Source organism: Emiliania huxleyi (genome assembly GCF_000372725.1).
Source record: "Emiliania huxleyi CCMP1516 unplaced genomic scaffold EMIHUscaffold_35, whole genome shotgun sequence".
Taxonomy (NCBI): domain Eukaryota; phylum Haptophyta; order Isochrysidales; family Noelaerhabdaceae; genus Emiliania; species Emiliania huxleyi.
In genome coordinates, this window is record NW_005199363.1 from 682,552 (window position 1) to 709,179 (window position 26,628).

At 66.5% G+C, this 26,628-nt stretch overlaps 7 protein-coding genes across 7 annotated transcripts; 4 read left to right on the forward strand and 3 right to left on the reverse strand.

The window, feature by feature from the left end:
* Positions 1-997: 997 nt before the first annotated feature.
* On the forward strand, positions 998-5,890 carry EMIHUDRAFT_450981 (hypothetical protein; the record flags this gene model as incomplete). Its single annotated transcript, XM_005772954.1, has 11 exons — positions 998-1,316; positions 1,674-1,828; positions 2,017-2,105; positions 2,635-2,684; positions 3,035-3,335; positions 3,459-3,582; positions 3,755-3,916; positions 4,576-4,683; positions 4,888-4,959; positions 5,026-5,130; positions 5,293-5,890. 11 exons carry the CDS (start codon positions 998-1,000, stop codon positions 5,695-5,697), a joined length of 1,890 nt encoding a protein of 629 aa, XP_005773011.1. The 3' UTR covers positions 5,698-5,890.
* A 3,453-nt stretch (positions 5,891-9,343) lies between these two features.
* Positions 9,344-11,142, reverse strand: EMIHUDRAFT_463904 (hypothetical protein; the record flags this gene model as incomplete). Its single annotated transcript, XM_005772955.1, has 3 exons — positions 9,344-9,631; positions 9,711-9,756; positions 10,659-11,142. 3 exons carry the CDS (start codon positions 11,140-11,142, stop codon positions 9,427-9,429), a joined length of 735 nt encoding a protein of 244 aa, XP_005773012.1. The 3' UTR covers positions 9,344-9,426.
* A 569-nt stretch (positions 11,143-11,711) lies between these two features.
* EMIHUDRAFT_101901 (hypothetical protein) lies at positions 11,712-14,013 on the forward strand (the record flags this gene model as incomplete). The annotated part of the gene is made up of 2 exons (XM_005772956.1): positions 11,712-12,033; positions 12,428-14,013. The coding sequence occupies 2 exons, from the start codon at positions 11,712-11,714 to the stop codon at positions 14,011-14,013; spliced, it is 1,908 nt and encodes a 635-aa protein (XP_005773013.1).
* A 350-nt stretch (positions 14,014-14,363) lies between these two features.
* Positions 14,364-14,771, reverse strand: EMIHUDRAFT_208524 (hypothetical protein; the record flags this gene model as incomplete). The annotated part of the gene is made up of 1 exon (XM_005772957.1): positions 14,364-14,771. The coding sequence occupies one exon, from the start codon at positions 14,769-14,771 to the stop codon at positions 14,364-14,366; it is 408 nt and encodes a 135-aa protein (XP_005773014.1).
* Positions 14,772-15,338: 567 nt separating this feature from the next.
* On the forward strand, positions 15,339-19,875 carry EMIHUDRAFT_101902 (hypothetical protein; the record flags this gene model as incomplete). Its single annotated transcript, XM_005772958.1, has 7 exons — positions 15,339-15,843; positions 16,018-16,208; positions 18,163-18,340; positions 18,601-18,659; positions 18,998-19,048; positions 19,109-19,210; positions 19,774-19,875. 7 exons carry the CDS (start codon positions 15,339-15,341, stop codon positions 19,873-19,875), a joined length of 1,188 nt encoding a protein of 395 aa, XP_005773015.1.
* A 1,022-nt stretch (positions 19,876-20,897) lies between these two features.
* On the reverse strand, positions 20,898-21,895 carry EMIHUDRAFT_208526 (hypothetical protein; the record flags this gene model as incomplete). Its single annotated transcript, XM_005772959.1, has 3 exons — positions 20,898-21,123; positions 21,366-21,734; positions 21,891-21,895. 3 exons carry the CDS (start codon positions 21,893-21,895, stop codon positions 20,898-20,900), a joined length of 600 nt encoding a protein of 199 aa, XP_005773016.1.
* Positions 21,896-22,286: 391 nt separating this feature from the next.
* EMIHUDRAFT_208527 (multidrug resistance-associated protein, ABC superfamily) lies at positions 22,287-25,395 on the forward strand (the record flags this gene model as incomplete). Its single annotated transcript, XM_005772960.1, has 8 exons — positions 22,287-22,746; positions 23,355-23,471; positions 23,582-23,636; positions 23,709-23,790; positions 23,864-24,258; positions 24,394-24,760; positions 24,929-25,084; positions 25,204-25,395. The coding sequence occupies 8 exons, from the start codon at positions 22,287-22,289 to the stop codon at positions 25,393-25,395; spliced, it is 1,824 nt and encodes a 607-aa protein (XP_005773017.1).
* Between the last annotated feature and the right edge of the window lie 1,233 nt (positions 25,396-26,628).

Here is a 26,628-nt window from a genome sequence, read left to right on the forward strand (position 1 = left end):
CCGCAAAGCTGGAGTTTGCGGCGGCGGCGCGGCGATGGGCCGAGCTCCTCGCGCCCGTCTCGGCCAGACGGTTGCGCGACTTTGGGGTGGACTGCTGAACATGTGAATCCCGAAAATGGGCGGTGCCAGGACACGCACACAGCCACAGTGTGTGTCCGTTTCATATTTGTTTATACTCACTCCTCTCCGACATGCAGCCACTCGCCTCTCACAGCGGCTACAGCTCCGGCGGCCCTGTTGCCGGCCGCCTCAGCCTCGCCCACCACAGCCGTGGCACCGCTGCGTCTCTGTGCAGCGGGTCGCCGCGCCGGCGCAGCGCCGCCAGCACCCGCCTCAGCAGCCCCACGCGCATCGCCCGCCTCGCCGCCTCCTCGTCGCCAGCCAGCGGAGAAGCATCGCTCGCGTGGATGAGGAGGTAGTCCGCGGCGTGCAGCGTCAGCCCAAGCTGCTCCACGTCGTCCGCACGCATGAGCGACCAGCTCAACCGCTGGCGGTTGCCCACCGCCTCTGCCCGTGGGTCGCAGCCGCGGTACCCAAGCTCGGCCATCAGGCTGTCGAAGCCTCGCCGCTGGATGCGTAGAGCCAAGCGCATGGCGGCGTCGGAGCCGAGGGCGAAGCCCGACGACGGTAGCGGCACGCAGATCTCACAGCTCGCAGCGCCACGAGAGAGAAGCGAGTCGGCGACGTCGAGCGAGAGCGCCGGAGCGACGCCAGAGAGGACGACACAGCGCGCGCCAAGGAGTGGGATACTGGCGTCGAGCACGGAAGGGGAGTGGAGGACGAGGAGGTAGAGAGGGAGCATGCAGACGGGGGCGGCGGCTGACCCAGGCGGCCGACGGCCTGGAGCGAGAGGAAGAATCTTACGACGAAACTCCCTCGCACACGCACAACAAGAGGAACATAGAAGGAATAGTAAAAAAGAAACACGGTCCGGGCTGGTTGGGCTTCAGCAGGTCAATCGACCCACCCGGGCCACTGTGGGAGGAGACACTGTGCCATGGAGAGCGCGCCTCCCGATAGCTGCGCCGCGAAAGAGTCCAGCCCGGCAGAGGCGGCACGAGATGCCTCTCTGTCGCCTGCGCGTCCGTCCGCTGACGAGGTGACGGCGCCACCGCCAAGCGCGGCGGAGGTGGTGTTGAGGGCGCAGGACGCGCTGGAGGACATGATCGTCTACCGCTCGGCGGTCCCGCCCGCCAACCTCGGCCCTATCGGCGAGCTGGCCGGCACCGGGACGTCGAGGGGCAGTGGTGGTGCTGCGGCGCTCCCCGCTGCCGCACTACCTGCTGCCGCGCTAGCTGCAGAAAAGGAGGCGGGAGGTGACGCGATGGAGGTCGATCCTGCCGCGGCGCCCGCGTCTCGCGCCTCTCCGAGCCGCACGCCTCTTGCACCCAACCAGCCGATGGGCAGTGGCGGCGCCGTGGCGCTCCCCGCAGATGCTCTCCCCACCAGAGTCCGTCCTCCCGCGCCTCCTGCACTCCCTCTTGGCGCCACCCAGCCCGAACAGCGCGGCCGGACACCGCCGCTCCTCGACGCGCCGCATCTCGGGTCTCAGCGGCCAGACGAGCAGGTGGACGAGAGGGCGACGCGTCTGCAGCCCGACGGGGGCGGAGCGGGGCCGCCTCGCCAGCCAGAAGCTGAAGCGTCAGCAGGCGCTTCCGCAGGCGCTTCCGCAGGCGCTTTGGCAGACAGTTTTGCAGTGGCGTCGGCATCCTCCGCAGAGGCTCCTCCGGGGTCGAGCCTTCCGCGCGTGCGACTGACGCGCTCCAAGGCGGCGCGGCGCGAGCCGACCCTGCGAGACATCGACGAGGCCTACCAGACGCTGCGGGCGGTGCGGCGGCTGTACGCCAATGGCGCCACCGCTCTCGACGAGATCACCCGAGATTACCCGATGATCCCGAGATAAGCCGAGATTACCCGAGATTAGGCGCCACCGCTCTCGACGAGCACTTCCTCTCGTGCTGCAGCGCCGCGCTCGGCATCCCCGTGCGTGGCGAGCACTTTCGCGCCACCTCGCAGGCCGCACGCCGCGCGAGCGCAAAGCTGCAGCAGAAGGTCGCTTTCACGGTCGAGGCGGTGGCGTGGGCGCTCGGGCCTCACAGCGCGGGGTACGCGGATGCGCTGTGCTACCGCGAGGAGGGCGGCGGCGGTGGCGGCGGCGAGGCAGGCGGTGGCCGCAGCGACGGTGGCGGGGGCGGTGGCGGCAGCGAGGGAGGGATAGACGGTGGCAAAGTCCGTGGTGCGGAAGGCGACGGCAACGACACTGGACCAGCGGCGACGGCCTCCTCCACCGATGCGGGCAGCGGCAGCGGCGCCTCCACCGAAGCTGTCAGCGGCGACGCGGCTGCGGACGAGGGCGGCAGTGACGGCCGCGAGTCAAGTGGCATTCGCAGTGGCGGAGCTGACGGCGGCGGTGGAGATGGCGGCGGCGATGGCTCGGTTGGAGGCGACGGCATCGGTGGCCACGACGACGTCGTGTGCAGAGCCAGCAGCGACGGGGAGAGCGCGGGCGGAGGAGGCGGCGGCGGTGGAGGTGAGGGTGGAGGAGGCGAGGGCGGCGAAGGCGGCGACGGCGGCGACGGCGGCGGCAACGACGGCCTTCCGCCGGGCTGGTGCAAGGTGATGGACTTTGGAAAGTGCCGCGGGTATCGGCGAGGCAGCGTCATCGTGCGCAGCCGACCGGAGGCGTGGCGGCTGCACGGCGCCACTTCCGGGGCCTGCGACGGCGACGCCGCCGCCTCCCCCTCCTCCGCCTCCGCCTCCTCTTCCTCCGGTCCACGGCTGAGCCTGGAGTGGGGCAGCCGCTTCCTCTCCTCGGCCGAGGCGGGAGGGCGCAGCACCCTCGCGGACGACTCGCGGGCCGTGCTCGACGTCCTCTCAGGCCGCTGGACGCCTCCCGAGGAGAGGAGCCGCTCCCTCCTCCTCGCCCCGCCGCCGGGTCCGCTCGCCGCCGCCGCCGAGGGTGGCGCGGTCCCGCCTCCGCGCGCCGCGCCGCTCGTCCCTCCTCTGCCGCTCCCCTCTCCGGAGGACGACGCAGGCGAGCCCGGCCTGCCGGCCGTCAAGGAGCGCGCCGTCGTCGACTCTGCGTTTGGCGTCCACGCCGACTGCCCGCCCCGCCGCAAGCGCCCGCCGATCGGCGAGATGGCGGCGCCCCCGCCCGTGCTCGGCTTCTCGCTCCGCACGACCCACATGCTGCTGGCCGAGGTGTACGCGCACGTGCAAGGCCGCCGCACGGCGTCCATCGACTGGGAGGAGGTCGCAACCCGGCTGGCGGCGCGCGCGGAGGTTCTTCCGGGCGCGGCCGGGCCAATGCCAGGCGCGGCGGATGCGCACAGGCTGTGGCGGGCGCTGGCGTACTACAGCCGGAGGCCGCGGGCGTCGGCGGGCAGCAAGGAGGGGGGCGAGGGCGGCGGGGAGGGGGAGGGCGGCGGGGAGGGCGGCGTCGTGCGTCCGCACACGAGGCCGCACTGCACGCGGCCCGCGATGCCGGACTCGCTGGACACGGTCGGCCTTTCCGACGCGTCCGATTTGGAGGGGGAGGATGATCCTCCTCCGCCGCACGCGCCATACCTTGCGCACCACCACGTCGGAAAGGCGCGATCCGGACTGCTATTACTGCTGCCACTGCCGCTCTTGCCTTCACTCTCCCTCCCCCTCTCCCTCTCCCTCTCCCTCTTGTTCCTCCTCCCACTCGCCCTCTCCTTCCGTCGGAAAGGCGCGGCCGGCGAGGCTCGTCGGACGCTCCTACCCGCCCCAGGCCGCCGGCGGCTGGTCCTCGGTTGGGTGGCCGTCGGGCGAGGGGCGAGCGCCGCTGCAACTCGAGGGCGTCCTCGCGCCTCTCCGCCCGGCGCCACCGGCGCGGATCGACTACCCGCCCCGCGCATGGAGCGATGCCGACGACCGCAAGATGGTTGAGACTGTCGAGCGTCTCGGCCTCAGCGGGGGGACTCTTGCGAGCGCCGGCGGCGACGCGGCGGAGAGGCGGCTGGAGGCGGGGCGACATAGACATAGACAGACACACACACACACACACACGCACACACACACACACACACACACACACACACACACACACCGCCCAGCGGCGCCTGGCGTGTGTGCAGAGATGTACCTTCCTCACCTTACCTTGCCTAGGCGGAGAGGGCGCTCAAGCGCGCGTGGTCGCACATCCAGGCGCATCTCTCCCCCTCTCTCCCCCCCTCTCCCCCTCTCTCCCGGTCGCGCATCCAGGCGCTCAGGTAGACATCGGGCGGTCGGGCCACGCACACCTGCAGCTCACTCGGGGCGAGGGCCTTCAGCTCACGCCGCGGGGCTTGGCCCGCACACACACGTGGCAAGGCGGCCGACGGGCGGCGACTGACACCCGCCCCGCACATCCAGGCGCGCATCCGCAAGCTGCAGGCGTCGGGGGCGATGGCCAAGCCGCCGCCGAGAGACGAGTCGACGCCGCCGCCGGCTCTGCCTTCCGACCCGACGATCCGCAGACAGGACCCAGCTAAGGCGTTGGCCAAGGAGCGGCCGGCGGCGGCGGCGGCGCCGAAGCTGCCTCCCAAGCCGGCGGGTGCGCCTGGCGCCAAGCGGCGCGTCGCCGAGGAGGAGTTGCCGTCGGAGCTGAGGGCGCACGCGCCTTCCCTCGCCGTCTACCGCGCGGCTGTCAAGCTCAAGAAGGACAAGGCGGAGGCCGAGGTGGCGCCGCTCGGGCGGACGAGTCCGTGGTCGAGTCGGCGAGCTCATGCCCCTGAGCGACTGGCTGTTGATTAGGTGGCCCTGCACGGTTGGACTCTGCGCTACATACTGCGCGGCGGCGTCTACCTGCCCGCGGCGCCGAGGGACGGGGCGCGGCGCGCCGCCGCCGCCGCCGCGGGTGATGCGGCGCGCGACTTGGCGGAGGGAGAGGTGCACGGGGGTGGCGACCTGTACTGCTTCCCTCCGGGCATCTCGACCAAGGGCAAGAGCGAGAAGGTTGTCCGCTCACGCGCCTCCTCTCTCCGAGATTACCCGAGAGTACGCGAGAGTGCCCGGGAGTAGGTTGTCCGCTCGCTCGTCATGCTGCGGGAGGTGCTGCTGCAGCAGATTGACGGCGAGCGCACGGGCACCGTCTGGCAGGCCCCCAAGCGCGGCGAGCTGGTCGAGGTGCTCCCGCACCCTCCAGCACCGCTCGCCCACGCGCACCGGGCCTTGCACTGCCAATGCCGTGGGGCTCCTGTCGTCTAGACGTGGAGTCGCGAGGGACTAGCCTGCCCTTGCCCCGCCACCTCGTGTGTGTGTGGAGAAGTGCGCCTTACCTCACCTTAGGTCGAGGTGGAGGACTATTTGCCCGTGGCGCCGCCGCCGCCGCCCACCGACCCTCCGCCCGCGGGGGGCTCGCCCTTCGACGACCTTCTGGACCGGACGGCCGAGGGCGTCTTCACCTGGGCAGACGGCAACCGCTACCAGCGGCGGGTGGAGTGGCGGCTGGCCGAGGTGCGCCAGACGTGGGCCGACGGCAAGTTCCAGGCGTGCGTGTGCGACCACGACGGCTACCTCGACGAGAGCTTCGTCGAGGTGTACAGCCGCGCCGACGAGGGCAAGGAGTGGAGGCGGCGCGCGGCGGACGCGCCCGGCACTGTCCTCTCGCGGGGCGGCGGAGGGGGCGGGAGGGGCCGCGGCGGCGGGCGCGGCGGGCGCGGCAAGAAGCGGCGCAGGCAAGACAAGTGGTGACTGGTGCTGGGCTGGCGCATGGCGGGCTGCGTGAGGGGCCGATGGCCTGCGGGACTGGCGCGTGGCGGTCTCTCGACTGGCGCGACACACTGGCTCGGAGCCGGCCAGAGATCCGTGGCAACGGCCATCGCGACGTCCGCTGAGTGGAAGGTGGAATGGAACCCCATGAACCATGTGTCTGTCTCTCCATGTTTCCGAGAGGTTTTCAGATAGGTAAGGTTTATCTCTGAGTGGCAGCATGGGAGTGTCAAAATTCTTTTGCGATTTGCCTCCTCAACCCATTCAGGATTGTGCTGCGTTGGGGAGAATAGAGACAGTCTGCCCAGTGGGTGACTCGGCTAGCCGAAAGAAAGACTACTCGCGCTCCTCTGCTGCCCTCTAGCATTCCCACTCGTCCGAGTTGCTACCCTAATCACTGTCCTCCCCGCCGCTGCTCGCGAGCGGGCTGCTGTCCTCTCCGTCAGAGGAAGTAGGCGTCGGCGGCCGGCTCGCCCACATCTCGACCTTCTTGGGCGCGAACTGGTGCTCTCGGTCGCCGTGGCCCAGCTGGCCATAGTCCCCGCCGCCCCAGCTCCAGACAGCGCCGTCGGCAGTGAGGGCGTTGGTGTGGCGGGATCCTGCCGAGACAGCGACGACGCGCTGGCCAGCCAAGGCCTCGACCTTCCGCGGCAGCAGCTGGATCTGCTGGTCGCCGTGGCCCAAACGGCCGTCGCCTCCGTAGCCCCAGCTCCAGACGGCGCCGTCGGCGGAGAGGGCGAGGCTGTGGTACTCTCCAGCCGACACGGCGACGACGCGCTGGCCAGCCAAGGCCTCGATCTTCTTGGGCAGCAGCTGATGCTGCTCGTCGCCGTGGCCCAGCTTGCCATTGCCTCCCCAGCCCCAGCTCCAGACACCGCCGTCGGCGGCGAGGGCGAGACTGTAATCAAATACAGCCGACACAGCGACGACGCGCCTGCCAGCCAAGGCCTCAACCTTCTTTGGCAGCAGCTGGTTCTGCTGGTCGCCGTGGCCCAACCGGCCATAGCCTCCACCGCCCCAGCTCCAGACGGCGCCGTCGGCGGTGAGGGCGAGGCTGTGAGACCCTCCCGCCGACACAGCGACGACGCGCTGGCCAGCCAAGGCCTCGACCTTCTTGGGCAGCGGCTGGTCCTGCGTGTCGCCGTGGCCCAACTGGCCTAAGCCTCCCCAACCCCAGCTCCAGAGGCTGCCGTCGGCGGCGAGGGCCAGGCTGTGGTGCTCTCCAGCCGACACGGCGACGACGCGCTGGCCAGCAAAGGCCTCGATCTTCGTCGGTTGCAGCAGCTGCTGCGTGTCGCCGTGGCCCAACCGGCCTTGCCCTCCAAAGCCCCAGCTCCAGACAGCACCGCTGGCGGTGAGGGCGAGGCTGTGGTACTCTCCAGCCGACACGCTCACGACGCGCTCGCCACCCAGCGGAGAAGGGAGGCGCGTCGGCGTGTTGAGCCGCCTCACGCCCTCGCCGTGGCCGAGCAGGGCTGGAGAGTAGGACGGCGCAGAGCCGCAAGACGAGAGCCGCCCCTCGCCATCGATGAAGACGCTGTGCCGTTCGCCTGCCGCCGCCCTCGCCGGCGGGTTGGACTCGCACAGCAAGGCAGCGAAGCACAGCCACCGCACGGCGCAGCTCTCTTCCTCGGGCTGCGCCGGCAGCTCGAAGCCGCGCTCTTGCGCCCACAAGCGGATGCCCTCCACCGCAAGCGAGGCGTGGAAGAGAAGCGAGACGCCCGCGACGCGAGCGATGTCGGCGGGGTCGCAGCGAGAGACGACGCGCACGAGGAGGTCCGTGGGGAGGTCGAGGAGGCGGGCGGGCGGCGGCGTGTCTGGCGAGGGAGCGGCGGTGGCGAGGCGGCGCGAGCGGCGACGCGGCGGGGCAGACATCGCGAGAAAAAGAAAAATCAAGCTTTGTTCTCTTGGCATCCCTGTGTGGTGGCGGCGTGCCGTCCTCCCATCCCTCCCTTGGGTTGTCTGTTTTCTTTCTTTCTTTCTTTTTTGTTCTCTTGGCACCTTGGAGTGCTGGGGGGGGGCGACAGGGAGGATGTGGCAGCTGATCCTCTACCCCTTCCCCAACCCCCAACCCCCCCTACCCTACCCCCCCTTTTATTCGAACCCAATTGTCGTCGTCATCTCTCTCTTGCACGTAAAATTCTCTCTCTTCTCGCCCCCGCCAGCAGCGGGCTCACGGGAATCGTCCGCGCCACAAATACATCTTGCTCCGCCATGCCTCTCATGCGAGGCGCAATACGCCGGCTTTCCACGCAAATCGAGCCGCTCTCCGCACGCGACGGCGTAATCGCACTCAACGTCAGCGGCAAGTCCTTCTCGCTGCTGCGCTCGACGGCCAGCTTATCGCCCACACCGCTGCGGATGACAACACGGCACTGCATGCTCCAAACCGGTTTCAAAGACGGCGCGGTATTCAGGTGCGGCGCGGAGTGTGTGTGCGCGTGTGTGTATGACTGACTGCGGGTGCGGCAAGAAGGTACCGCGCATCCGTCTGTATTATTAACAACGAAGGCGCTCTCAAAAAATAAAAAGCATCTCAGATCTACGGAGCTTTACAGTCCAAGGAGATCTTCCGATGTAGCGATGTTGACATGTTGTGGGGAGAGATTTATCCCATGATGTATGATCGTATGGTTTGAGAGAGATTTGTTTAGGAGTGAACAGTGCAACACGAAAAGCTGCCGAGCCCAAGTCCCACCCTGTGGCAGTGCGAGTGCCTCTGGGGGGCCGCGCAGCAGTGCGGAAACGGGGCTCCGGCTCTACTAGTCTCTACTAGCACCGACTTCCCGAATGATCACGGTTGATCAGAGGGCAGATTTGGAGAGATCTCGAGGAGTACATACAGATAGACCCTCCAACCATAAGAAAACTCCGACCTGATCGGTCGTACTGACCGCCGACAGATCACTCCAGACAGCAGACAGGCCGACGTCTGCACGCGGCCGGCCGGGCGAGAGGCTTGACACGATCCGACCCTGCGACCGTGACGCTGCTGGTCTAGCTATCAGACATGCACTGCTGACTGTCGCCACAATGTGCGACCGGTGCTGGTCCACTTGGCGGCCTTCCCGGTCAGTGGTGAGGCGCAGTTCAGCGCTGTCGATGGCGCGATGCCGCACTGGTCCCACATTGGTAACACGAGACCACCACGTTTGCCGGTCCAAGAGAGAGGCACTGGTGCTGTCCTGAGAAGTTGCGTGGTCCCTCTTGACTGCCCATGCGCGCGAGGCTGTGTAGGCATAGCCTCGAGAGTGCCAGCAGCCAATCTGAGGCAGTTTGTGACGCGCATTGCGTCAGAAGCGTGCACGCAGCTGGAAGGACACCTTCCTACTGGCCGTACGATCAGGTCGTCACTGAATGCTTGATACTAAGGCCGCGAGCTATGCAGGTGATCAATTGTGCAGCATGGCACGGTCAGCAGCGCCGACAGGCTGTCGCAAGGCGTGATAGCATGTGGCCGCAAGTACGCCGAATTTCCCATGAAAACAAGTAAAAAATCGCGCAAAAAAAGAAGAAATTTCCGAAAAAATCGGCGCCTGCGGCGGGCCATGGGACCCCGTCGCCCCCCCGCATGGATACCCTCTAGGGCCCCCGCGCCCCCCCAGAGGCGAGTGCTCCCCACGGCTCTAGCTTTCACGTTTGTGATATGCGCTTCGTTCGCCGCCAGAGCGGGCCGCGGCGCGAATCTAGCAGAGAGCTGCACCAAACCCACTACTCGGAAACGTAAACACCACCGTGAACGAACCTGTCCAGCTCTGTCCGCGCGTGCGCCGCGATCTCCCCACTCGTCGTCAGCCAGACGTCATCGCGGTGCGCAGCGATGTGCTCGAGTGCGCGGCGCAGCTTCCTGAGCCGGAAAGGCTGCCCGACGATGTACGCGTGCAGCGCGATCCCCATCACAAGCGGCTGCTCGTGCCTAACAAAGACAGCTGCGACCCCATAAAAAGAAAGCATTCGGCCCGCTCGATCCCAGTCACGAGAGCGGCTGGACGCGCCGCTCGCTCTGCTCGCGCATCTCGTCGAAGTTGTCCACGATCATGCCTGAATCGTTGCCAGCACGAGCCTGGGGTGACTTCGAAGCCGCCGACGAGGTGCGGGGAGATGTGGGGAGATGTGGGGAGATGTGGGGAGATGTAAGGAGATATCGACGAGCATGCCTGCGAACTCCGAGGCGGACGCACGCCGGACGAGGATCGTCGGGATGTCGTTCAGCTCCTGAGGCGCGTGGTGATCTCGTGTGATCTCGAGTGATCTCGGCGCGATCTCGGGTGATCTCGTTGAACTCGTGTGATCTTGGGTGATATCGGGTGGTCTAAATGGTCGGATGACGCAACGTGATCTCGGGTGACCTCGACCGTGAGGCGATCGTGGGTGATTCGCAGGCAGCCTCGCCCGATCTCGGGCGATCTGGGCTCCTGAGGGTACGGGAGGCTCAAGATTCGGCACTTCTAGGAAGTGTCTAGGAAGTGTCTAGGAAGTGTCCTGAGGGTACGGGAGGCTCAAGATTCGGCCGCCGCCGCGCGTGCTCATCCACGTTGGCTGGTCGTCGTGGCACCTGCGCCCGGGGCGATCTCGGCTGATCTCGGCTGATCTCGGTTCATGGCTGATCTCGGCTCATCTCGGCTCATCTCGGCGCATCTCGGCGCATCTCGGCGCATCTCGAGTCACCAGTCCAGCAGGTACTCGTACCCGGCCTCGGCGAGCAGGTCAGGCGAGACGTGGCTCTGCGAGATCCAAGGGCCCAGCCAGCCGCGGGGCGGGGCGCCTGCGCGAGAGTAGCCGAGGTTAGCCGAGATCAGCCGCGATCAGCCGAGAGTAGCTGAGAGTAGCTGAGAGTAGCCGTGAGTAGCCGAGGTTAGCCGAGATCAGCCGCGATCAGCCGAGAGTGGCTGAGAGTAGCTGAGAGTAGCTGAGAGTAGCTAAAGTGTCGGCCTCTCGCGCACAATCTCCCGTCGTCTCGGCAAGTTGCCAGGAGCGGGTTGCGCCTGCCGCGTCTGCGAGAGTCGACGTCGTCTCGGCGATGAGCGCCGCCTCGTCCCTCTCGACCAGGTCGCCCTGCCGCTCCGCGTTTGTGCGGCCGTGGCCGACGACCTCGTCTCCACGTGCGATGTGTGCAGCGAGCAGCTCCGGGCAGTGGCCAGCGATCTCCGAGTTTGCCAGCACCGAGACAGGAAGACGGAGCTCTTCGAACTCGTCGAGCAGCCGCCACGCGCCAACGCGGTTGCCGTACTCGCGCCACGAGTAGTTGAGCACGTCCGGCCTGCCCGACGGCGCGAGCTCGCCACCGTGACCCTCGCCAAACGCAAAGTGCTCGAGGTTCAGCCCGAGGTAGACGGCGAGGCGCTTGCCACCAGGCCACGCGTAGCGCGGACGCGCGTTGATGGCCGAGTAGGGGAAGCGGCCGTGGGTTCGGAGGAGCGAGGGCATTGGTCGCACGCCAGACTGGCGCGCAGGATAAAAGAATTTAAAAAAAATTCACAAGCCATCGAGTCGAGTAAAGGATTTGCACAGGCGACACCACGCCACACGGCCACACAGCGGGTGTGTGGAGATCAACGGACAAACGCTGCATTTGGCAGCCCGTGCCAATTCTTGGTGGTGGGGCGGTGGGGCGCTGGGGCGGGCGCCGGAGTGGGAGTCGCGTGACTGCTCCTGTGGTGGGGGCAACGGCTTCTGAGGGAGCCGTCGCCCGCGCCTTGTCTGTCGCGTGAATCGTGCTGTGCGACCGCCTTGTTGTAAAATTCTTGGTGGACTGGTCCTTGTGACCTCGCCAGGTGCTGAACGAGTCGCTACCTAGCCAGACTCACGGTTGCGACAAGCATCACTACAAACCTACATACACACTCATGTGCATGTGCATGTGCATGTGGCAACGCCTCCATCGTCGTCTACAGGTGCAACAACGGCGGGCCCCTCGTCCGTCCCGCCCTTCATTACGCAAAGGCGGTGGTTTGTCCTTGGCGCGTTCCCGATTCTCCCTCTTTACGGGCAGCAGCATGGGCGCGTCGAAGCACTGGTTCCGCGGCCGCTCCAAGTCGCCCGTCCAAGCAGACGAGGAGTCGGCCGCCGGCCAGGCCAGCAAGCCGTCGCCGGCTTGCGGCTTCCGCGACTCCCACGGCCATTTTCAGGCGCTTTGGCGCCCGAGCCCAGACAAGGACGCCGCCGACAACGTGCCCGCATCCACCTTGGAGGGAAGCGCGCGGTCAGGGTCGACACCGTCCGCCTCCCGACCCGCCTCGCCGGTCTGCGCGCCTTCTGTCCACCGATACCGGCCGGCTGAAAGCGGGCACGTCTTTGTCCTCCATTGCGACGCTGCGGGTGCCCCCACCTCCCGCCGCCGCCCTGCGTCCGCCTGTCGCAGCGCGCCGCTACCACCGCCCCGCCCCGCGCTCTGCCCGTCCACCACGGCACCGTGCCAGCAACGGGCGCGGCTCCTTGCGCGGCTGACCGCCCGTGCTATGTCCCAGGCCTCCCCGGGGAAGGGATTTTGGGGCCTTTACTGCCCGGGGACCCCCCGAGGGGCCCCGTTAAGGCCCTGAGGGACGACGAGATTTCCAGCCGCGGCCTGAAGGGGGCCCCCCCCCCCCCCCCCCGTCCCCCTCCCGTCGCCTTCAATGCTTGTGCTTTGCCATCAGCCACCAGCCCCTCAGCCACTGGCCACCCCCGCGTCACAGCACCGTCACCGCCCCACCACCCTTGCTGCGCCGCGCAGGCCGGCGCAAAATCTACGAGGGCTCGGTCTCGAGCCGCTTCTATAGCACCGAGGAGGAGGCGATCGCAGGCTCGATGGCCACCGTGCACGCGTACATCGCCAAGGCCGGCGCCGCGCTGCAGGGCCGCCCCTCCGCCTTCCGGCGGGCCAAGCCTCTCATGGCGCTGCCCATGCCGGGCGTCGGCCTGATGGACATCTCCAACCTGGTGGACGATCTTGCCGACGTGGTAGAGCCGCTGCTGGCGGTGCTGTACGAGGCGGCAGCCGAGTACAGGGTCGACATCGCCCTCTGCACCGTCGACGAGGGCGCTTTCCGCGTCGCGCAGATGCTGCGGCCGCGCTGCTGCCCGTGGGAGGGAGGCCCGTTTGGATTCCTCGGCCCGGACCTGCTGCGGCAGGTGGCGGCACTGCAGGAGAAGGCGAGCATCGGTCGGCTCGGAGTGCTCTTCGGCGCGGGTGTGTCGGTCCCGTCCGGCCTGCCCTCGTGGGACGGCCTGCTGCGCGAGCTCGCTGTTCGGGCCGGCTTCAGCGTCGAGGAGCAGGAGGCACTCTCCTCGCTGGGCCTCCTCGATCAGTCAACGCTCATCGAGGAGCGGATGGGCGGGCGGGTGGAGTTCAAGGCCGCCGTTGCCGACTGCGTGCGGCACGGCCGTTTCACGCCCGCCCACGCCATCCTCGGCGCGCTCAAGCTCCCCGCCGTCACCACGAACTACGACTCCCTGTATGAGCGCGCGGTGGCGAGCACCGGCGACGGCGGCACGCGGGTCGGGGACAACGGGGAGGAGTCCCGCGCGAGTGAGGGTGCCGAGCTGCTCCGCCGGCTGGGGAGCGACAAGTGCTCTCCGCCGGACTGCGGCGACGGCCGGGGCGGCGTGCTCCGCGCGAGCGGGAACAACGCTTGCGTGATGCGGCTGCCGTGGGACGCGGCGAGGGTGCGCGAGAGCCAGGACTCGGTCCGGCGGCTGCTCAAGATCCACGGGTGCGTCTCGGACCCCAAGTCGATCGTGCTCACGCGCGAGGACTACATGAGGTACGGCGACAACCGGCACGCGTTGCGCGGCCTGCTGCACCAGACCTTTCTGGAGCGCGAGGTGCTCGTGGTCGGCTTCTCGATGAACGACGACAACGTGCACCTCATCATCGACCAGGTGCGCAAGGCGCTGCAGACCACCAGCACCAACGGCGGCTTCAAGATGGGGACGGTGCTCACGCTCGCCGAGAACTCGATGTTCCGGCAGCTGTGGGAGCGCGACTTCCGCGTCGTCTCGTGCGGCGTCTCGCAGGCGGAGCACGCGCGCCGCAAGAGCGACGGTGTCTACGACCCGTCGCCCGAGTGGACGCACGACATTTTTCTCGACGCGCTCGCGTCAGGCCTCACCGTCGAGCGCGCGGGCTGCTCCTTCATCCTCGACGACAGCTACGCCAGCCTGCTCGAGGAGCCGCAGCGCAAGATCAAGGCGGCGCTCTCGCCGCTGCAGGAGCTGATGCGCGACGACGACCTGCGGAACTGCCCCGCGCTCAAGCGCATCCAGCAGCTGCTGGAGGAGCTCGGCGCCACGGGCATGGGCTGCGAGGACATGTACTGAAGCGAACCACCCTTCGGGCTTGGGCGCTGTTTGTTACGGCTAGGACATAGGAGTAGGAGGCGGAGTCAACCCGGAGTCGCACACGAAATGGACGCGTGTGCGCCGCACACACCTCACGGGCGGGTGGGCCGGGCATGTGTAACTAACGTAGGGACGGAGGGCGCAAAACTGGAGTGGGCCTGACAACCTTCTTCGCACAGGGAAGACGGGGACGCTGCCTAGCGGCTAGCGTGTCCACCTTACAACTACACTAAAGTCCACATTTTGGTGTTTCGTTGTGGAGTGTGGAGTAAGCGGTTGTTTGTGTGTCCGCGAATATAAACGCCATCTTTATGGACTCTCCTGCTCGCTCACTTTTTCACCATTGACACCTTACCTCCGGCAAGCTTGAGCGCCGGCTTGCCGTGTATCAACGCAGTCCGGGCAAAGGCAGATTTGCAAGTCGGGCAGTGCCACTTGCTCCCAAGTTCCGCACGGCGCTCGGGCGGCGCATCAGAGATGATACGGAGCGGGTCAGCGCAAATGCGCTCGATGTAAAGCTTGATCAAACTGCTCTTCAGGCCATTCTTCTTCTTGTACCCGAACAGCCGCGCGCGACAGCTGGTGCAGACCACACCCACCGTGCGGTAGCTCTCGAACGCCGCGCTTGGCCTCGCAAGCATCTGCACCCTCCCGCGGAGCGGCACTGACACACGCTGCGGTAGTCGCGGTCGCAGCAGTGAGACAGAAGTGACAGCGAGCAGCAGGGCTGCGGGCATATGCTCTGAGGTCACAGTATGGGTTCGGCCGCTTAGGCGAGGAGGGGGAGGAGGGGGAGGAGGAGGATGCCCCCAAGGGAAAGCTCAAGGAGCAGCCTGGCGATTACCCCTTTGCGCGGCAGCAGGATTGCGATCTTCGTTTGTTTGATTTTGAGGCTTTCGGAGGCTTTGGAAAGGAGGTTCGCAGCACCCTGAGGGAGGCGGCGAACCAGCTGAGCAACAAACTTTCGCACGCTCAGCACCTGGACGAGGTCACATGGACCACCAAGAACTGGCACGGGCTGCAGATGCAGCGCTTGTCTGTCGTCCTCCACACCGCCGTGCGTGGCGTGGCAGACGGTGAACGAGCTAGCGTGCGGGGAGAGCGGCATTGTGCATGGTGCGGAGTGCATTGCCGTTCTTAACGGAGTCGCTTAGGCGGCTCCGGTGGTGAGCCTGTGTGTGTGCCAGTCCGCGCCAGTCTGCGCCCTTGTCGTGCCAGTGTGCTGTGAGAGAGGCTTGTGTCCTAAGAATTCTTGTTTTGGAAGCGCGGCCCGACTTGCCGTTCCGGGCCCCAGGGGGCTGCGGATGCTCCTGAGCCTGCTGTACACCCTCGGCGTCGCCCTCGCACCGCTGCCGCTGCGCCGCAGCAGAACCGCACTGCCCAGGATGTGCGACCAGTCCTCGCTTTCCCAGCCGGCGCAGGCCGACGCGGCCGACGCGGCCGACGCCCTCGCGCTGCACCGGCGGCTCAAGCTCCGCTCTGAGGTTGAGGACGAGTTCGGCAGGGCGCTGAAGGAGGGCCTCGAGGTGTGCGCGCACTCGCTCCGCCTGTACGGCCCGGCGCGTGTCGTCACCAGCTTCAACGGCGGCAAGGACGCCGTCGCCATCTTGCACTTGATGCGCGCGGCGCTCGCGGCGCACAGCGAGGCGGCGGGCGGGCCGCGAGAGCGGCTGCGCGTCATCTTCTTCGAGCAGCGGGACGAGTTCCCCGAGGTCGACGCCTTTGTGCGCGACGCCGTCGAGCGCTACGACCTCGAGCTCTGCACGTACTCGGATGGCTTTGCCGCCCAGAAGCCGAAGACGCACTCTTGTCTCCCAACCAGCACACTCGGGAGGACACGTACTCAGCTGTATTCGGCCGTGTTCAGCCGCACTCACTGCAGTCGCCTCCCTCGTATTCACGCGGTGCTAAGAAAAAGCTGCACAAGACCATCTTCCCCGCCCCGAGGTCGGTGTATTCAGCCCCGTGGGTTCAGTCCCGCAGGCTTTGCCGCCGGGCTGGAGAGCTGCATCGCGGAGCACGGGTCGGCGGCGTTTGTGCTTGGCACGCGGGAGGGCGACCCGAACGGGTCCGGGCAGGGCGCCTTCGAGCCCTCCTCCACTTGGATGCCCCCTTTCATGCGCGTGAACCCCGTGCTGCTCCTAGAAGCGGAAGACGGATTCCTGCCTCCCAAAGTAGCGCTCGAGAGACACGTACTCCGCTGTTTGCCGCTGCAGTCTGCTGCATTCACTGTACTCCCACCCGTCGTACTCACGCGGTGCTCTGAAGACGCTGCACGAGACCGTCCTCCCGCCCCTCATGTCGGCGCATACTCACCACGCTGAACAGATACCACACCACCCACGGTACTGAACCAACACTGGGTTCGCTACTCTGGAGGTATGGGACTTCACACCGTAGGTCCTGCGCTGGAGCTACGCGCACGTCTGGCAGCTGCTGCGCGGCTTCGCGCTGCCGTTTTGCTCGCTCTACGAGGAGGGGGCAGCCTAGAATCAATCTCCCCATATCTCCCCATATCTCCTCGTATCTCCTCGTATCCCCTCGTATCTCCCCATATCTCCCCATATCTCGTGCCTAGAAGCCGAATACGCATTCTTGTGCCCCAACCAGCGCTCGAGAGGACACGCACCCACCTGTATTCGGCCGTATTCAGCTGTGGTCGTTGTCTCAATGACCCCTCGTACTCACGCGGCGCTCTGAAGACACTGCACGATACCGTGCTCCCGCGCCGAGGGTGGCCGTCTTCGGCACGTAGGAGGGGTGCACGTCGCTCGGGGAATCTCGGGGAATCTCGCCGAATCTGCACGTAGGAGGGGTACACGTCGCTCGGCAAGCAGTCCGACACCGAGCCGAACCCCGCCCTCCGCCTCCCTGACGGCAGCTGCCCCTAGAGGCGGAAGACTCGCTCTTGTCTCCCGGCCAGCGCTCGAGAGGACGCGTACTCGGCTGGATTCGGCCGTATTCAGCCGTCTCCACTGTAGTCGCCTCCCTCGTACTCACGCGGTGCTCTGAAGACACTGCACAACACCGCCTTCCCGCCCCGAGGCTGGCGTACTTCACGACGCAGGCTCCTACCGCCCCGCCTGGTTGCTCGACGATTGGGCGCTGGAGCGGGCCGGCCGGTCCGCCAAGGGCGGCAAGGCGGGCGGCGGAGGCGGAGGCGGCGGCGGCGAGAGCGGAGGCGGCGGCGGCGGCGAGAGCGGCGGAGGCGAGAGCGGAGGCGGCGAGGGCGGAGGCGGCGGGAGGGGAGCCTCTCCCGCCGCTGCGGCCAAGGCGCCGGAGGGACGGAGACCTAGTTCGGTTGGTGAGGCTGCTAATTCAATGAGTTGACCATCGCTTCTCCCGCGGCCGCGGGCAAGGTGTCTGCGGCGGCGGCGGAGGCGGCGGCGGAGGCGGGGGAGCTGCTCGCCGCGAAGACGGCGGCGGCTGTTTGTCGTGTTTGGGCGGCCGAGGTTCACTGCTAGCTGACGGCTGGTTCACTCTGGGGACAGGCGGCGATGGATAGATGGGAAGGCGAAGCACAGTCCGACCAACGATTGGGACACCAGCGCGGTATGGGTGGACGCGGGACGGGAGATGACGGTCACACAGGAGCGACACACAGAACCACAAGACAAGACACCCAGGCGGCGCTGCTGGTCGTCGGCGACGAGATCCTCTCCGGCGCCACGGCCGACGTCAACATCCAGGCATGCACTAGCCTTTTAGGGCTAGTCTGGGCGGGTTGACGCATCAAGTGGTTCAGTGGCGGCCGGCGTGAGCGCCCCAGGCGGCGGCGGCGGCGCTGCGAGCTGGCGCTGTGGCGTTGCGGCGCGTGACTGTGGTTGGAGACGACTTGGCGGAGATTGAGGCGGAGCTGCGGCTGCTGGCGGCGAGATTTAGCCGGGATCTGGCCGAGAGATTGCAGATCTGGGCAGCCGAGATCATGGCCGCGATCTGGGCTCGAGATCGGCTTGAGATCGGCTTGAGATCGGCGGAGATTGGCGGAGATTGGCGGAGATTGGGACCCGAGATTGGCGGAGATTGGCGGAGATTGGCGGAGATTGGGGTCCGAGATTGGCGGAGATTGTCGGAGGGTGGGGCCCAGGCGCTGCCCGGTGGTCAGTGTGGGAATCACCTCCTCCGCAGGCGACTCACGACCTCGTCATTACCTCTGGTGGCGTCGGCCCAACGTGCGACGACGTCACGCTGAAGGCGGTGGCCGCCGCCTTCGGCACACAACTGGCTCCCTCCGATGCGATGCGAGGCGCCATTCGCGAGCGACTGAGCGGCGAGGGCTCGCCGGGCGGCGCTCTAATCAATCGAGGTCCTCATTAGTTACCAGTCGCCATTAATTACTAATTAGGCGAGGGGTCGCCGAGCGACGCCCGACCGCTCGCCGACGAGGTTGTGGACAAGATGTCGCTGCTGCCCGCCTAATTAATAACTAGTAATCGATAACTAATTAAGTATTAACTAGGTGGTGGACAAGATGTCACTGCTGCCCGCCGGCGCGCGGCTATGCGACTTGCCGCTAGCCCCGGGGCACTGAACAGCTGCTCGATGTGTTCCCTTTGCTTTGATCAGGCGCGCGGCTGCGCGATTTGCCGCCGGCGCCGGGCGCGCGGGGCGAGGCGAGCGGGGCGGTGCAGTGGCCACTGCTGCAGGCGGGCCATGTGATTAATGATTGTTCTTAGTGTTCAGTGAAAATCAACGGAGGGCGCCGCCGCAGGTGGGGCACGTGATTAATGATTAGCTCCTAGCAATGAACGGATCAATTGCGGGCTTGGCTGCGGGTGGGGCACGTGTTTTATGAACTAGTCAACGCGGCGTCCCGTGTACTTCAATTCGGGGCCATGGCTGCAGGTGGGCCGCGTGTTTAATTAGCAGTTCATCACTGCTCAATCAGCGAATCAACGGGGCCGCCGCTGAAGGTGCGCCACACGTTCAGTGATGAAGTGACTCTGTTTCCGGGTCGCTGCAGGTGGGGCACGTGTTTGTGCTTCCTGGCGTGCCTGCCTTCTTCGCCGCCAAGGTGAACGGGCGTGTCGCGCACCTGTGAACAGCGTCTCTTCACGGCCCCAGCTGTGAACAGGTGAACGGTCTCGTCGCGCACCTCGTTAGCGGAGGCGCTCCCCCGTGCCACCGCTCTCGGACCATCTCGGCGAACCTCGCGATCTCGGCCAATCTCCCCCTCGTGAGCTAAAGGCGCTCCGGTGCTGAAGCGCTCCGCGTCGCTCTCCACGCCCGAGGTATGCTGCACTACACCTTTGCCCGAGAACGCACACACCGTGGGGACGTGTCTCGCACTGAGGCATACTGACTGACGTCGTTACTGACGGGCAACGATCACTTAGGTCGAGCTGGCGCCGCTGATCAACCGCCTCGCCGCGACGCACCCCGCCGTGAAGCTCGGCTCGCCAGCCTAGAAGAGGAATGCGGAGTCATGTCTTCCCACCAGCGCTCGAGAGGACGCGCACTCGACTCTACTCGGCCGTATGCAGCTGTAGCTGTGTACCTGTGCCCTCATATGCGGTGTGTCAAAACTCTGCACACTGCCGTACTCCCGCCCTCATGTCGGCGTCTTCCCAGCACGTAGGCTCCTACCCCTCCTTCCCGCCGCAGCCTGAGGGGGCGGGCGGGGCGGCGGGCGGCGGCGGCGGGGCGGACGCGGCGCTGGAGAGGACGCTGGTGACGCTCGAGGCGGAGGCGGACACTTCCGAGACACTTCCCGTCTGTTCACACCGCTGCGGTGAACAGGTCACGCTCGAGGCGGAGGCGGGGTCGGCGGCGGAGGTCGAGGCGGCGCTGGCGGACTTGGTGGCGGCCGTCGACCCCGCCGCCATCCTCAAGACGGAGTGAGGCTTGCTGCGCGAGGGGGGCGCGAGGCGAGGGCCGAGGGGGCGAGGAGGCGCGAGAGGAGGATCGAGAGGAGAGGCGCTCTGCGCGGGGAGCGGAGAGGAGGGCCGAGGCTCTCGCGGGGGGGTGCGTGGGTCTGCGGCGTCGAGCGGCGGAGCACGGCAAAACGTAGGCCCGCGTTGGACTTTCGGGTTCCGAGTCATCCCGGCGCCCACTGACCGAGAGATCAAAACTGAAAACACGACGGCCTAGTGTTGTGCGAGAGCCGAGTCAGAGGCGGACGTGAAAGAAAGAAAGAAAAGGGCGAGCTAACGTATGAATAAGAATTTTGAACTAAACGCCCTGCGCCCTGGTGCTGGTCGCACGACACACTAAAAGGTAAGGTAAGTCAGTCAGTCAGTGTTACACACGTCCTAGCATGGACGACGGGGCACACGCACTCGCGGAACACAGGGCATTACACACGAGGCGTTGTGTGCGTTCTCAGGGAAAGGCATCACCACAGACAAATGTATAGTCAGAGGGGCAGCAGTGGGGACCCCCACTCACGACCCCGCGAGCGCCTGTAGCGAGATGTCCATCGCTGCATTGGTTCTCGCCAAGCATGAGCGCACTGGTTTAGTGCGCGCAATGCGCGGGGAGGGCGGCCTAGCCCTCGCCGGCATGGCAAAGAAGGCGTCGGGCGGGCGCCTGTTCTCCAGCGTCTGGCGCCAGGCCGAGCGATCGGCGGCGAGCTCGGGCCACCTCGAGCGGTCGATGTGGAACTTGTCGAGCGCGGTGCGGATGCTGCGCCCAAACGACATGTTGGGGCACCCGATCGGCCGGCCGGTAAGGTAAATTTCTCCACACACACAAAGTGGTGGGGCAAGGGGGGGCGACCCTCGCATCTCCACACCCGCGGACACGGGCAGGAGCCCCACGGCATTCAAAGTGCAAGCACTGGCCCGGTGCACGTGGGTGAGCAGCCTGCCCGTCGGCATTTGTGCTCTGTGAGCGTCGGGTTTCGGTTGCGGACGTTGATCGCTCTATAGGACGTATTTCCTCCACTGCCTCTCCTCGGCGTCGTTCGAGAGCGGTGTGCCGAACGAGCTAAATACTCTTTTCCAGTTTCGCATGCAGTTCGGTTTTATTTTTCTCGTGATGCGTTTGGTGAGGTGGTCGGTGATGCCGTGAATGGTAATGTCAGAGAGCTTACGTGGACGGCCGTTGTCGGTTTTGCCCTTTTGCCCCTTGGGTCTCCAGCCCTCATTTCTCGGGTACGCGAGGTGTGTAGGCCCTATGATTGCGGGTTTTTTTATAGTCTGTTTGGCGCCGCTTCTCTCTCTCGCATAGGATACGCACTCGGCGGCACGAGGGCAGGGCTGGGCGTCCTATTTGTGCTCCTCTCCGTATCCCTCGCTCTTGGGCACTATTCATCTGACCACTCATCAGAGGGGCTTCTAGGCGATCGGCCGCGCTCCGGGGCAGGGCTGGGTAGGATGGGCTCGGGCCACTCGCCCGTGCGGGTGTATCCCCGCATGAGCCGGATGGAGGCCTCGACTGTCCCTCGCGGCAGGCTCTCGAGCAGCTCGAGCAGCTCTCCCGCCGCCACCGCCGCGTCGTACTGCTCCTTCAGGCCGAGCGCGCCGCAGACCCTGCGGACCGCCTCCTGCTGCACCTCGTCCGGTAGATCGGTGTCATAGCCGGAGGAGTCGGCGGAGGACGCCCGCTTGGCGGGCGGCGAGTCCGGTGAGGGAGAGCGCGACTGGCGCGAGGGCCCGCCGCCGCGCGCCGACAGCGCGTTCTTGTCGACGAGCCGGGGTCCAGCATTGGCGCGGCCGCTGGCACTGCGGCCCTTGCCGCGCTGCTGCTGCCCGCGCTTCCTTCCCGGATTAGGGACAGTGAAAGTGCAGCCGCGCCTGCACGCCGCCGCCGCCGGCGGCGGCGGCACGCGCGCGGCGGCGGCCGGGCCCGCAGGCGCGGCGGGCTGGCCTCCCGCGGTGGCACCCTGCGGGTGCAATGCGGCTGCGGCGGCGTACGTCATGTTGGTCGCCGGCTCCGCAGCTGGCGGCTCGGCGGCAGGGGCTGGCGGCGCCGCAGGGCTCGCGCTCGCGGGCGGTTCCGTGGCATGCGCCTGCCGCTCATGGCGGACCGCGCGCTCGAGCTGTGAGTGCGGGTGGAGCTGCACAATGACGTCACCGCTCTGCGTCGCGGTGAAGGAGACCGAGTACGGCGCGTCGCCGTCGTTCTTCTTCTCCGCGTAGACGAGCGCGTAGTCGCACACCTGTCGTTGGTGGTCAGTGAATATGCTCTCCGTGCAGCGCTCGGCGGCGCCGACGCGAGCAATATGTAATTTTTTTAGATGCCAATCTGGATTGGAAAATTCTTTTTCTCGAGACTGGCTCAGGCTTCTTCGCGTCGCTGCCTGCCGCCCGATGCGTGCCTCTCTGCGTATCCTCTCTGCCCTGTGCGTCGCCAACGGACTCGCCTCGCCTCTGCTCCGCGGCGCGTCCGCGCGCGCAAAGGGCGAGCCCGGCGTCGACAAGCCTCACGGGCTGCTCGCTGCGGCCACCTTCTCGTGGCTAGACCCGATGCTGCACCTCGGTGCGACGCGGCCGCTGCAGCTGCCCGACCTCCCGCCGCTCGAGGCGCCGGGCCTGCCCACTCGCGCCGCCGCCGACAGTTTTGAAGAGCAGTGGGCGCGCCTGTCGGCGTCGTCCACGCCGACGGCGCTCAACGTCTCGGAGGTCGCCGTCGCGCTCTGGCGGTGCCACGGCGGTCGGTTCGCGTGGGCGGGCGGGCTCAAGCTGTGCTGCGACCTCTGCCAGATCGCCTCGCCGCTCCTCCTCAAGCGGACCATCGCCTTGCTCGAGTCTGGCGCAGGGCTGAGGCGCGGTGCCGGGGCGGTGGCCGGACTGCTCGGCCTGACCGCGCTGCAGGCATCTGGTAGTCTCGGCTGTCTCGCGGCTACACCTCGGCTGCACCTCGGGGCGTCTACGCCATATCTCGTCGGACCTCGGCTGCATGTGCATGCACCCGGCTGCACCTCGGCTGCACCTCGGCTGCACCTCGGCTGCACCTCGGCTGCACCTCGGCGCTGCAGGCCTTCGCATTGCGGCACTACTTCGCCTCCGTCTTCAAGACGGGGCTCGCGATGCGGGCTTCCCTCGCCGTAATTAATTAGCAATGAGTAAATAGTGTTTTGTTTAGCTAATCAGGCTCGCGATGCGGGCTGTCGTGGCTTCATTAATGAATGATTAATGATTAATGATTAATACCGACTAATTAATCAGGCTAGCGATGCGGGCGGCGCTCGTCGGGGCAACCTACCGCAAGCTCCTCCTCCTCTCCCCGGCCGCTCGCTTGCGCGCCTCCTCGGGCGAGATCACCCGAGATGACACGAGATCACCCAAGATCACACGAGATCACCCGAGATCACACGAGATCGGCCGAGATCACACGACTTCGGCCGAGACTGAGGGTTGGCGCATCCGTCTCGGAAGGCGAGATCACCAACCTGATGGGCTCGGACGCGCAACGCATCGCCGACCTCACGCCGTACCTGCACGCGCTCTGGTTCGCGCCGCTGCAGGCGACCGCCGCGATGGCGCTCGAGCTGCGTACAACTCCAGCTGTGAACGGCGTATCTTCACGCCGCCCGGCTGCGCGAGACAGGTGACCGCCGCGCTGGCGATCCTCGGCCGCGAGCTCGGGTGGGCGGTGCTGCCAGGGCTGGCCGTGATTGGAGCAATGTTGCGGCTGAACAAGTCCATCGCCGCGGCCACGTGCCGTTTGCCCGCAGAAGCGGCTGTTGCCACTACCGGGCGTTTCTTCATGGCACTATCGGGTGTGAGTAGGTACCGAGTGCAGAAGCAGCTGCAGCTGGCGCGCGACGAGCGCGCGCGGCTGACCCGCGAGCTGCTCGGCGGCATCAAGGCAGTGTAGTTGCTCATACGTTGTTATTGGTCACTAGCCATTAATGAATGACCCGCGTACTGCTCGGCGCATCAAGGCGATCAAGCTCAACGCGTGGGAGGCGCCGTTCGGCGGGCGGATCGAGCGAGCGCGAGACGCGGAGCTCGGGCTGATGCGGCGGCTGGTGAAGCTGCGCTCCCTCCTCTCGGCCCTGTTCACGTGCACGCCGACGCTCGTCGCCGTCGTCATGCTCGCCGCCTCCACCTACGCGTACCGCACGCCGCTCACTCTCAAGACTGCGATGACAGTGCTAGCGACGGTCAACCTGCTCCGCTCGCCGCTGGTCTTCCTCCCGCTCGTGCTGCAGTCGCTGCAAGAGGCTTCCCTCTCCTTTGGCCGCATGGCATCTTTCCTGCGGCTGCCCGAGTCCACCCCTCTTCCCGGCAACGATTTGGCCGAAGTCGGAGTCGCCTTCCACGCCGCGACGCTGCAGTGGCCGTCCGACGCAGCGTCCGGCAGTGGCGATGGCAGTGGTGGCGACGCCAGTGGTGGCGATTTTAGTGGTGGCGACGCCAGTGGTGGCGATGGCGGAGGCGGCGGAGGCGGGTTCGCGCTGCGCGACATTAGCCTCTCGGCAACGGGCGGCCAGCTGGTTGGCGTCGCGGGCGCGGTGGGGAGCGGCAAGTCGAGCCTGCTGGCCGCGCTGCTTGGGGACATGCCGTGCTCCCGTGGGTCTGTCCAGCTGCGCGGCGGCATCGCCTACGCCGCGCAGACGCCGTTCCTGCTCTCTGCGACGGTGCGCGACAACATCCTCTTTGGCAAGCCGTACGACGCCGACAGGTTTGCACGGGTGGTCAAGGCGTGCCAGCTGCTGCCCGACCTGGACAGCCTCCCGTTTGGAGAGCTGACGCTGCTCGGCGACAAGGGCGTTGCCCTCTCCGGAGGCCAGAGAGCGAGGGTGACGCTCGCGCGAGCGGTCTACTCGGACGCGCAGGTGGTGCCCGACCTCAGTCATTAATTCATTCATCTACTCATGTTATTAATTCATGAAGGTGGTCTTGCTCGACGACCCTCATTCACAACTTGATTCATTCATTCATTGAGATTCTTATCTTTCTTAAGCCATTCATTCCTCTCTACTCTTATTACTTCATTCCCGAAGGTGGTCCTGCTCGACGACCCGCTGGCCGCGTGCGACCCGACCGTGGCACAGCGGCTGATGCAGCGAGTCATCGGCCCACGCGGGCTGCTCAAAGACAAGCTGCGCGTGTTCGTCTCGTCGTCGCTCGAGCCGCTTGCCGAGGCCGACGCGATCCACGTGCTGGCTGCGGGCGGCGTGGCCGAGTCGGGCGACCGCTGCAGCGCTCGAGGCCGCGCGAGGGGCGTTCTTAGTGAATTCGTTCATATTATTAATTAGGCACTTTTGCGGAGCTAGAGGCCGCGGGAGGCGAGTTTGCGCGCCAGCTTGCTCTCAGCCGCGAGCAGAGGTCAGGCATGCAGGCGGCGGAGGAGGGCGGCGAGGGCGCGGCGGCCGTCGAGGCGGCGGCGCACGAGGCGGCACACGAGGCGGAGGCGCCCCCCTCGCCTCCGCACGTCCTTTCGGTGGGCGACGCCGAGAAGGCTTGCTAACCCGACCCCTACCCCTACCCCTACCCCTACCCCTACCCCTACCCCTACCCCTACCCCTACCCCTACCCCTACCCCTACCCCTACCCCTACCCCCACCCCCTACCCCTAACCCTAACCCTAACCCTACCCCTAACCCTCACCCGACAGACAAAATAGCATCCAGCTCCCTCAGTCTCTCAGTCTCAGTAATAAGCTAATTAACTAAGTTAATGAGTAGGCGTGCACGGCGTCGGAGGCCCCCTTGATTAACTAAGGGGTGACGTGATAATGAACCAATGAATGAGTAGGCGTGCACGGCGTCGGAGGCCACGGCGTGCGAGGTCGTCGCCCACGCGGAGCCGCCGGGAGGGGAGGCGGAGGCTGCCGCCGCTGCTTCCGGCGGGGAGGGAGACGGCAGCGGCGGCGGGGCGGCGGCCGGCGCGGGTGGGGAGGGGAAGGAGGAGGAGGCGAGGGTGACTGGCGCGGTGCGGCGGGAGACGCTGGCTCGGTGGCTGGCGGCGGCGGGAGGGAGGAGGGTCGTGCTGTTTGCGCTGCTTCCGCTGGTTGCGGCGGAGCTGGTCTCGACAAGCTCTTCGTGCTGGCTCGGCTTGATTTTTCGTGAGCAAAGGTTAATGCACTGCTTCCTAGGTCTCGACAAGCTCCTCGTGCTGGCTCACCTGAAGTAAGTAATGAGCAACGAATTCATCACCTGCCTAGGTCTCGACGGGCTCCTCCTGGTGGCTCACCCGGTGGGCAGCCGCCCCCGCCACGGCGCTGCTGCCGCCCCTGCTCCGTGTCCTTCACGTGAGATCGCCCCAGATCACCCTCCTTCGGGCGGCGGCACGAGTAGGCGCAGCTGCCGTACCTGCTCGGGTTTGCGGGATGGGCAGTGGCGAGCGCGGTGCGTGCCGCGGCGCGGCTTCGAGGCGGAGATTGCCCGAGATCGCACCCGAGATTGTCCGAGATCAGGTGCTGGTCGTGGTCCGTTCTCGCATGATGCTCAGCCTCGGCCTGCTGGCGGGCGAGGCGAGCCACTCCTACGCCCTGACCAGCCCGGATTAATGAACCAATTACTGAGTACATAATTGATGAGTGAACGATTCAGGCGAGCCACTCCAACTTCCTGACGCGCCCGAGTTGATTCACTACTGAGCGCATGCTAAACAAGTGACCAGGTACTCCACTCCGACCTCCTCACCCGCGTCTTGGCCGCGCCGCTGTCGTTCTTCGACGTGACACCGCGCGGGCGCGTCC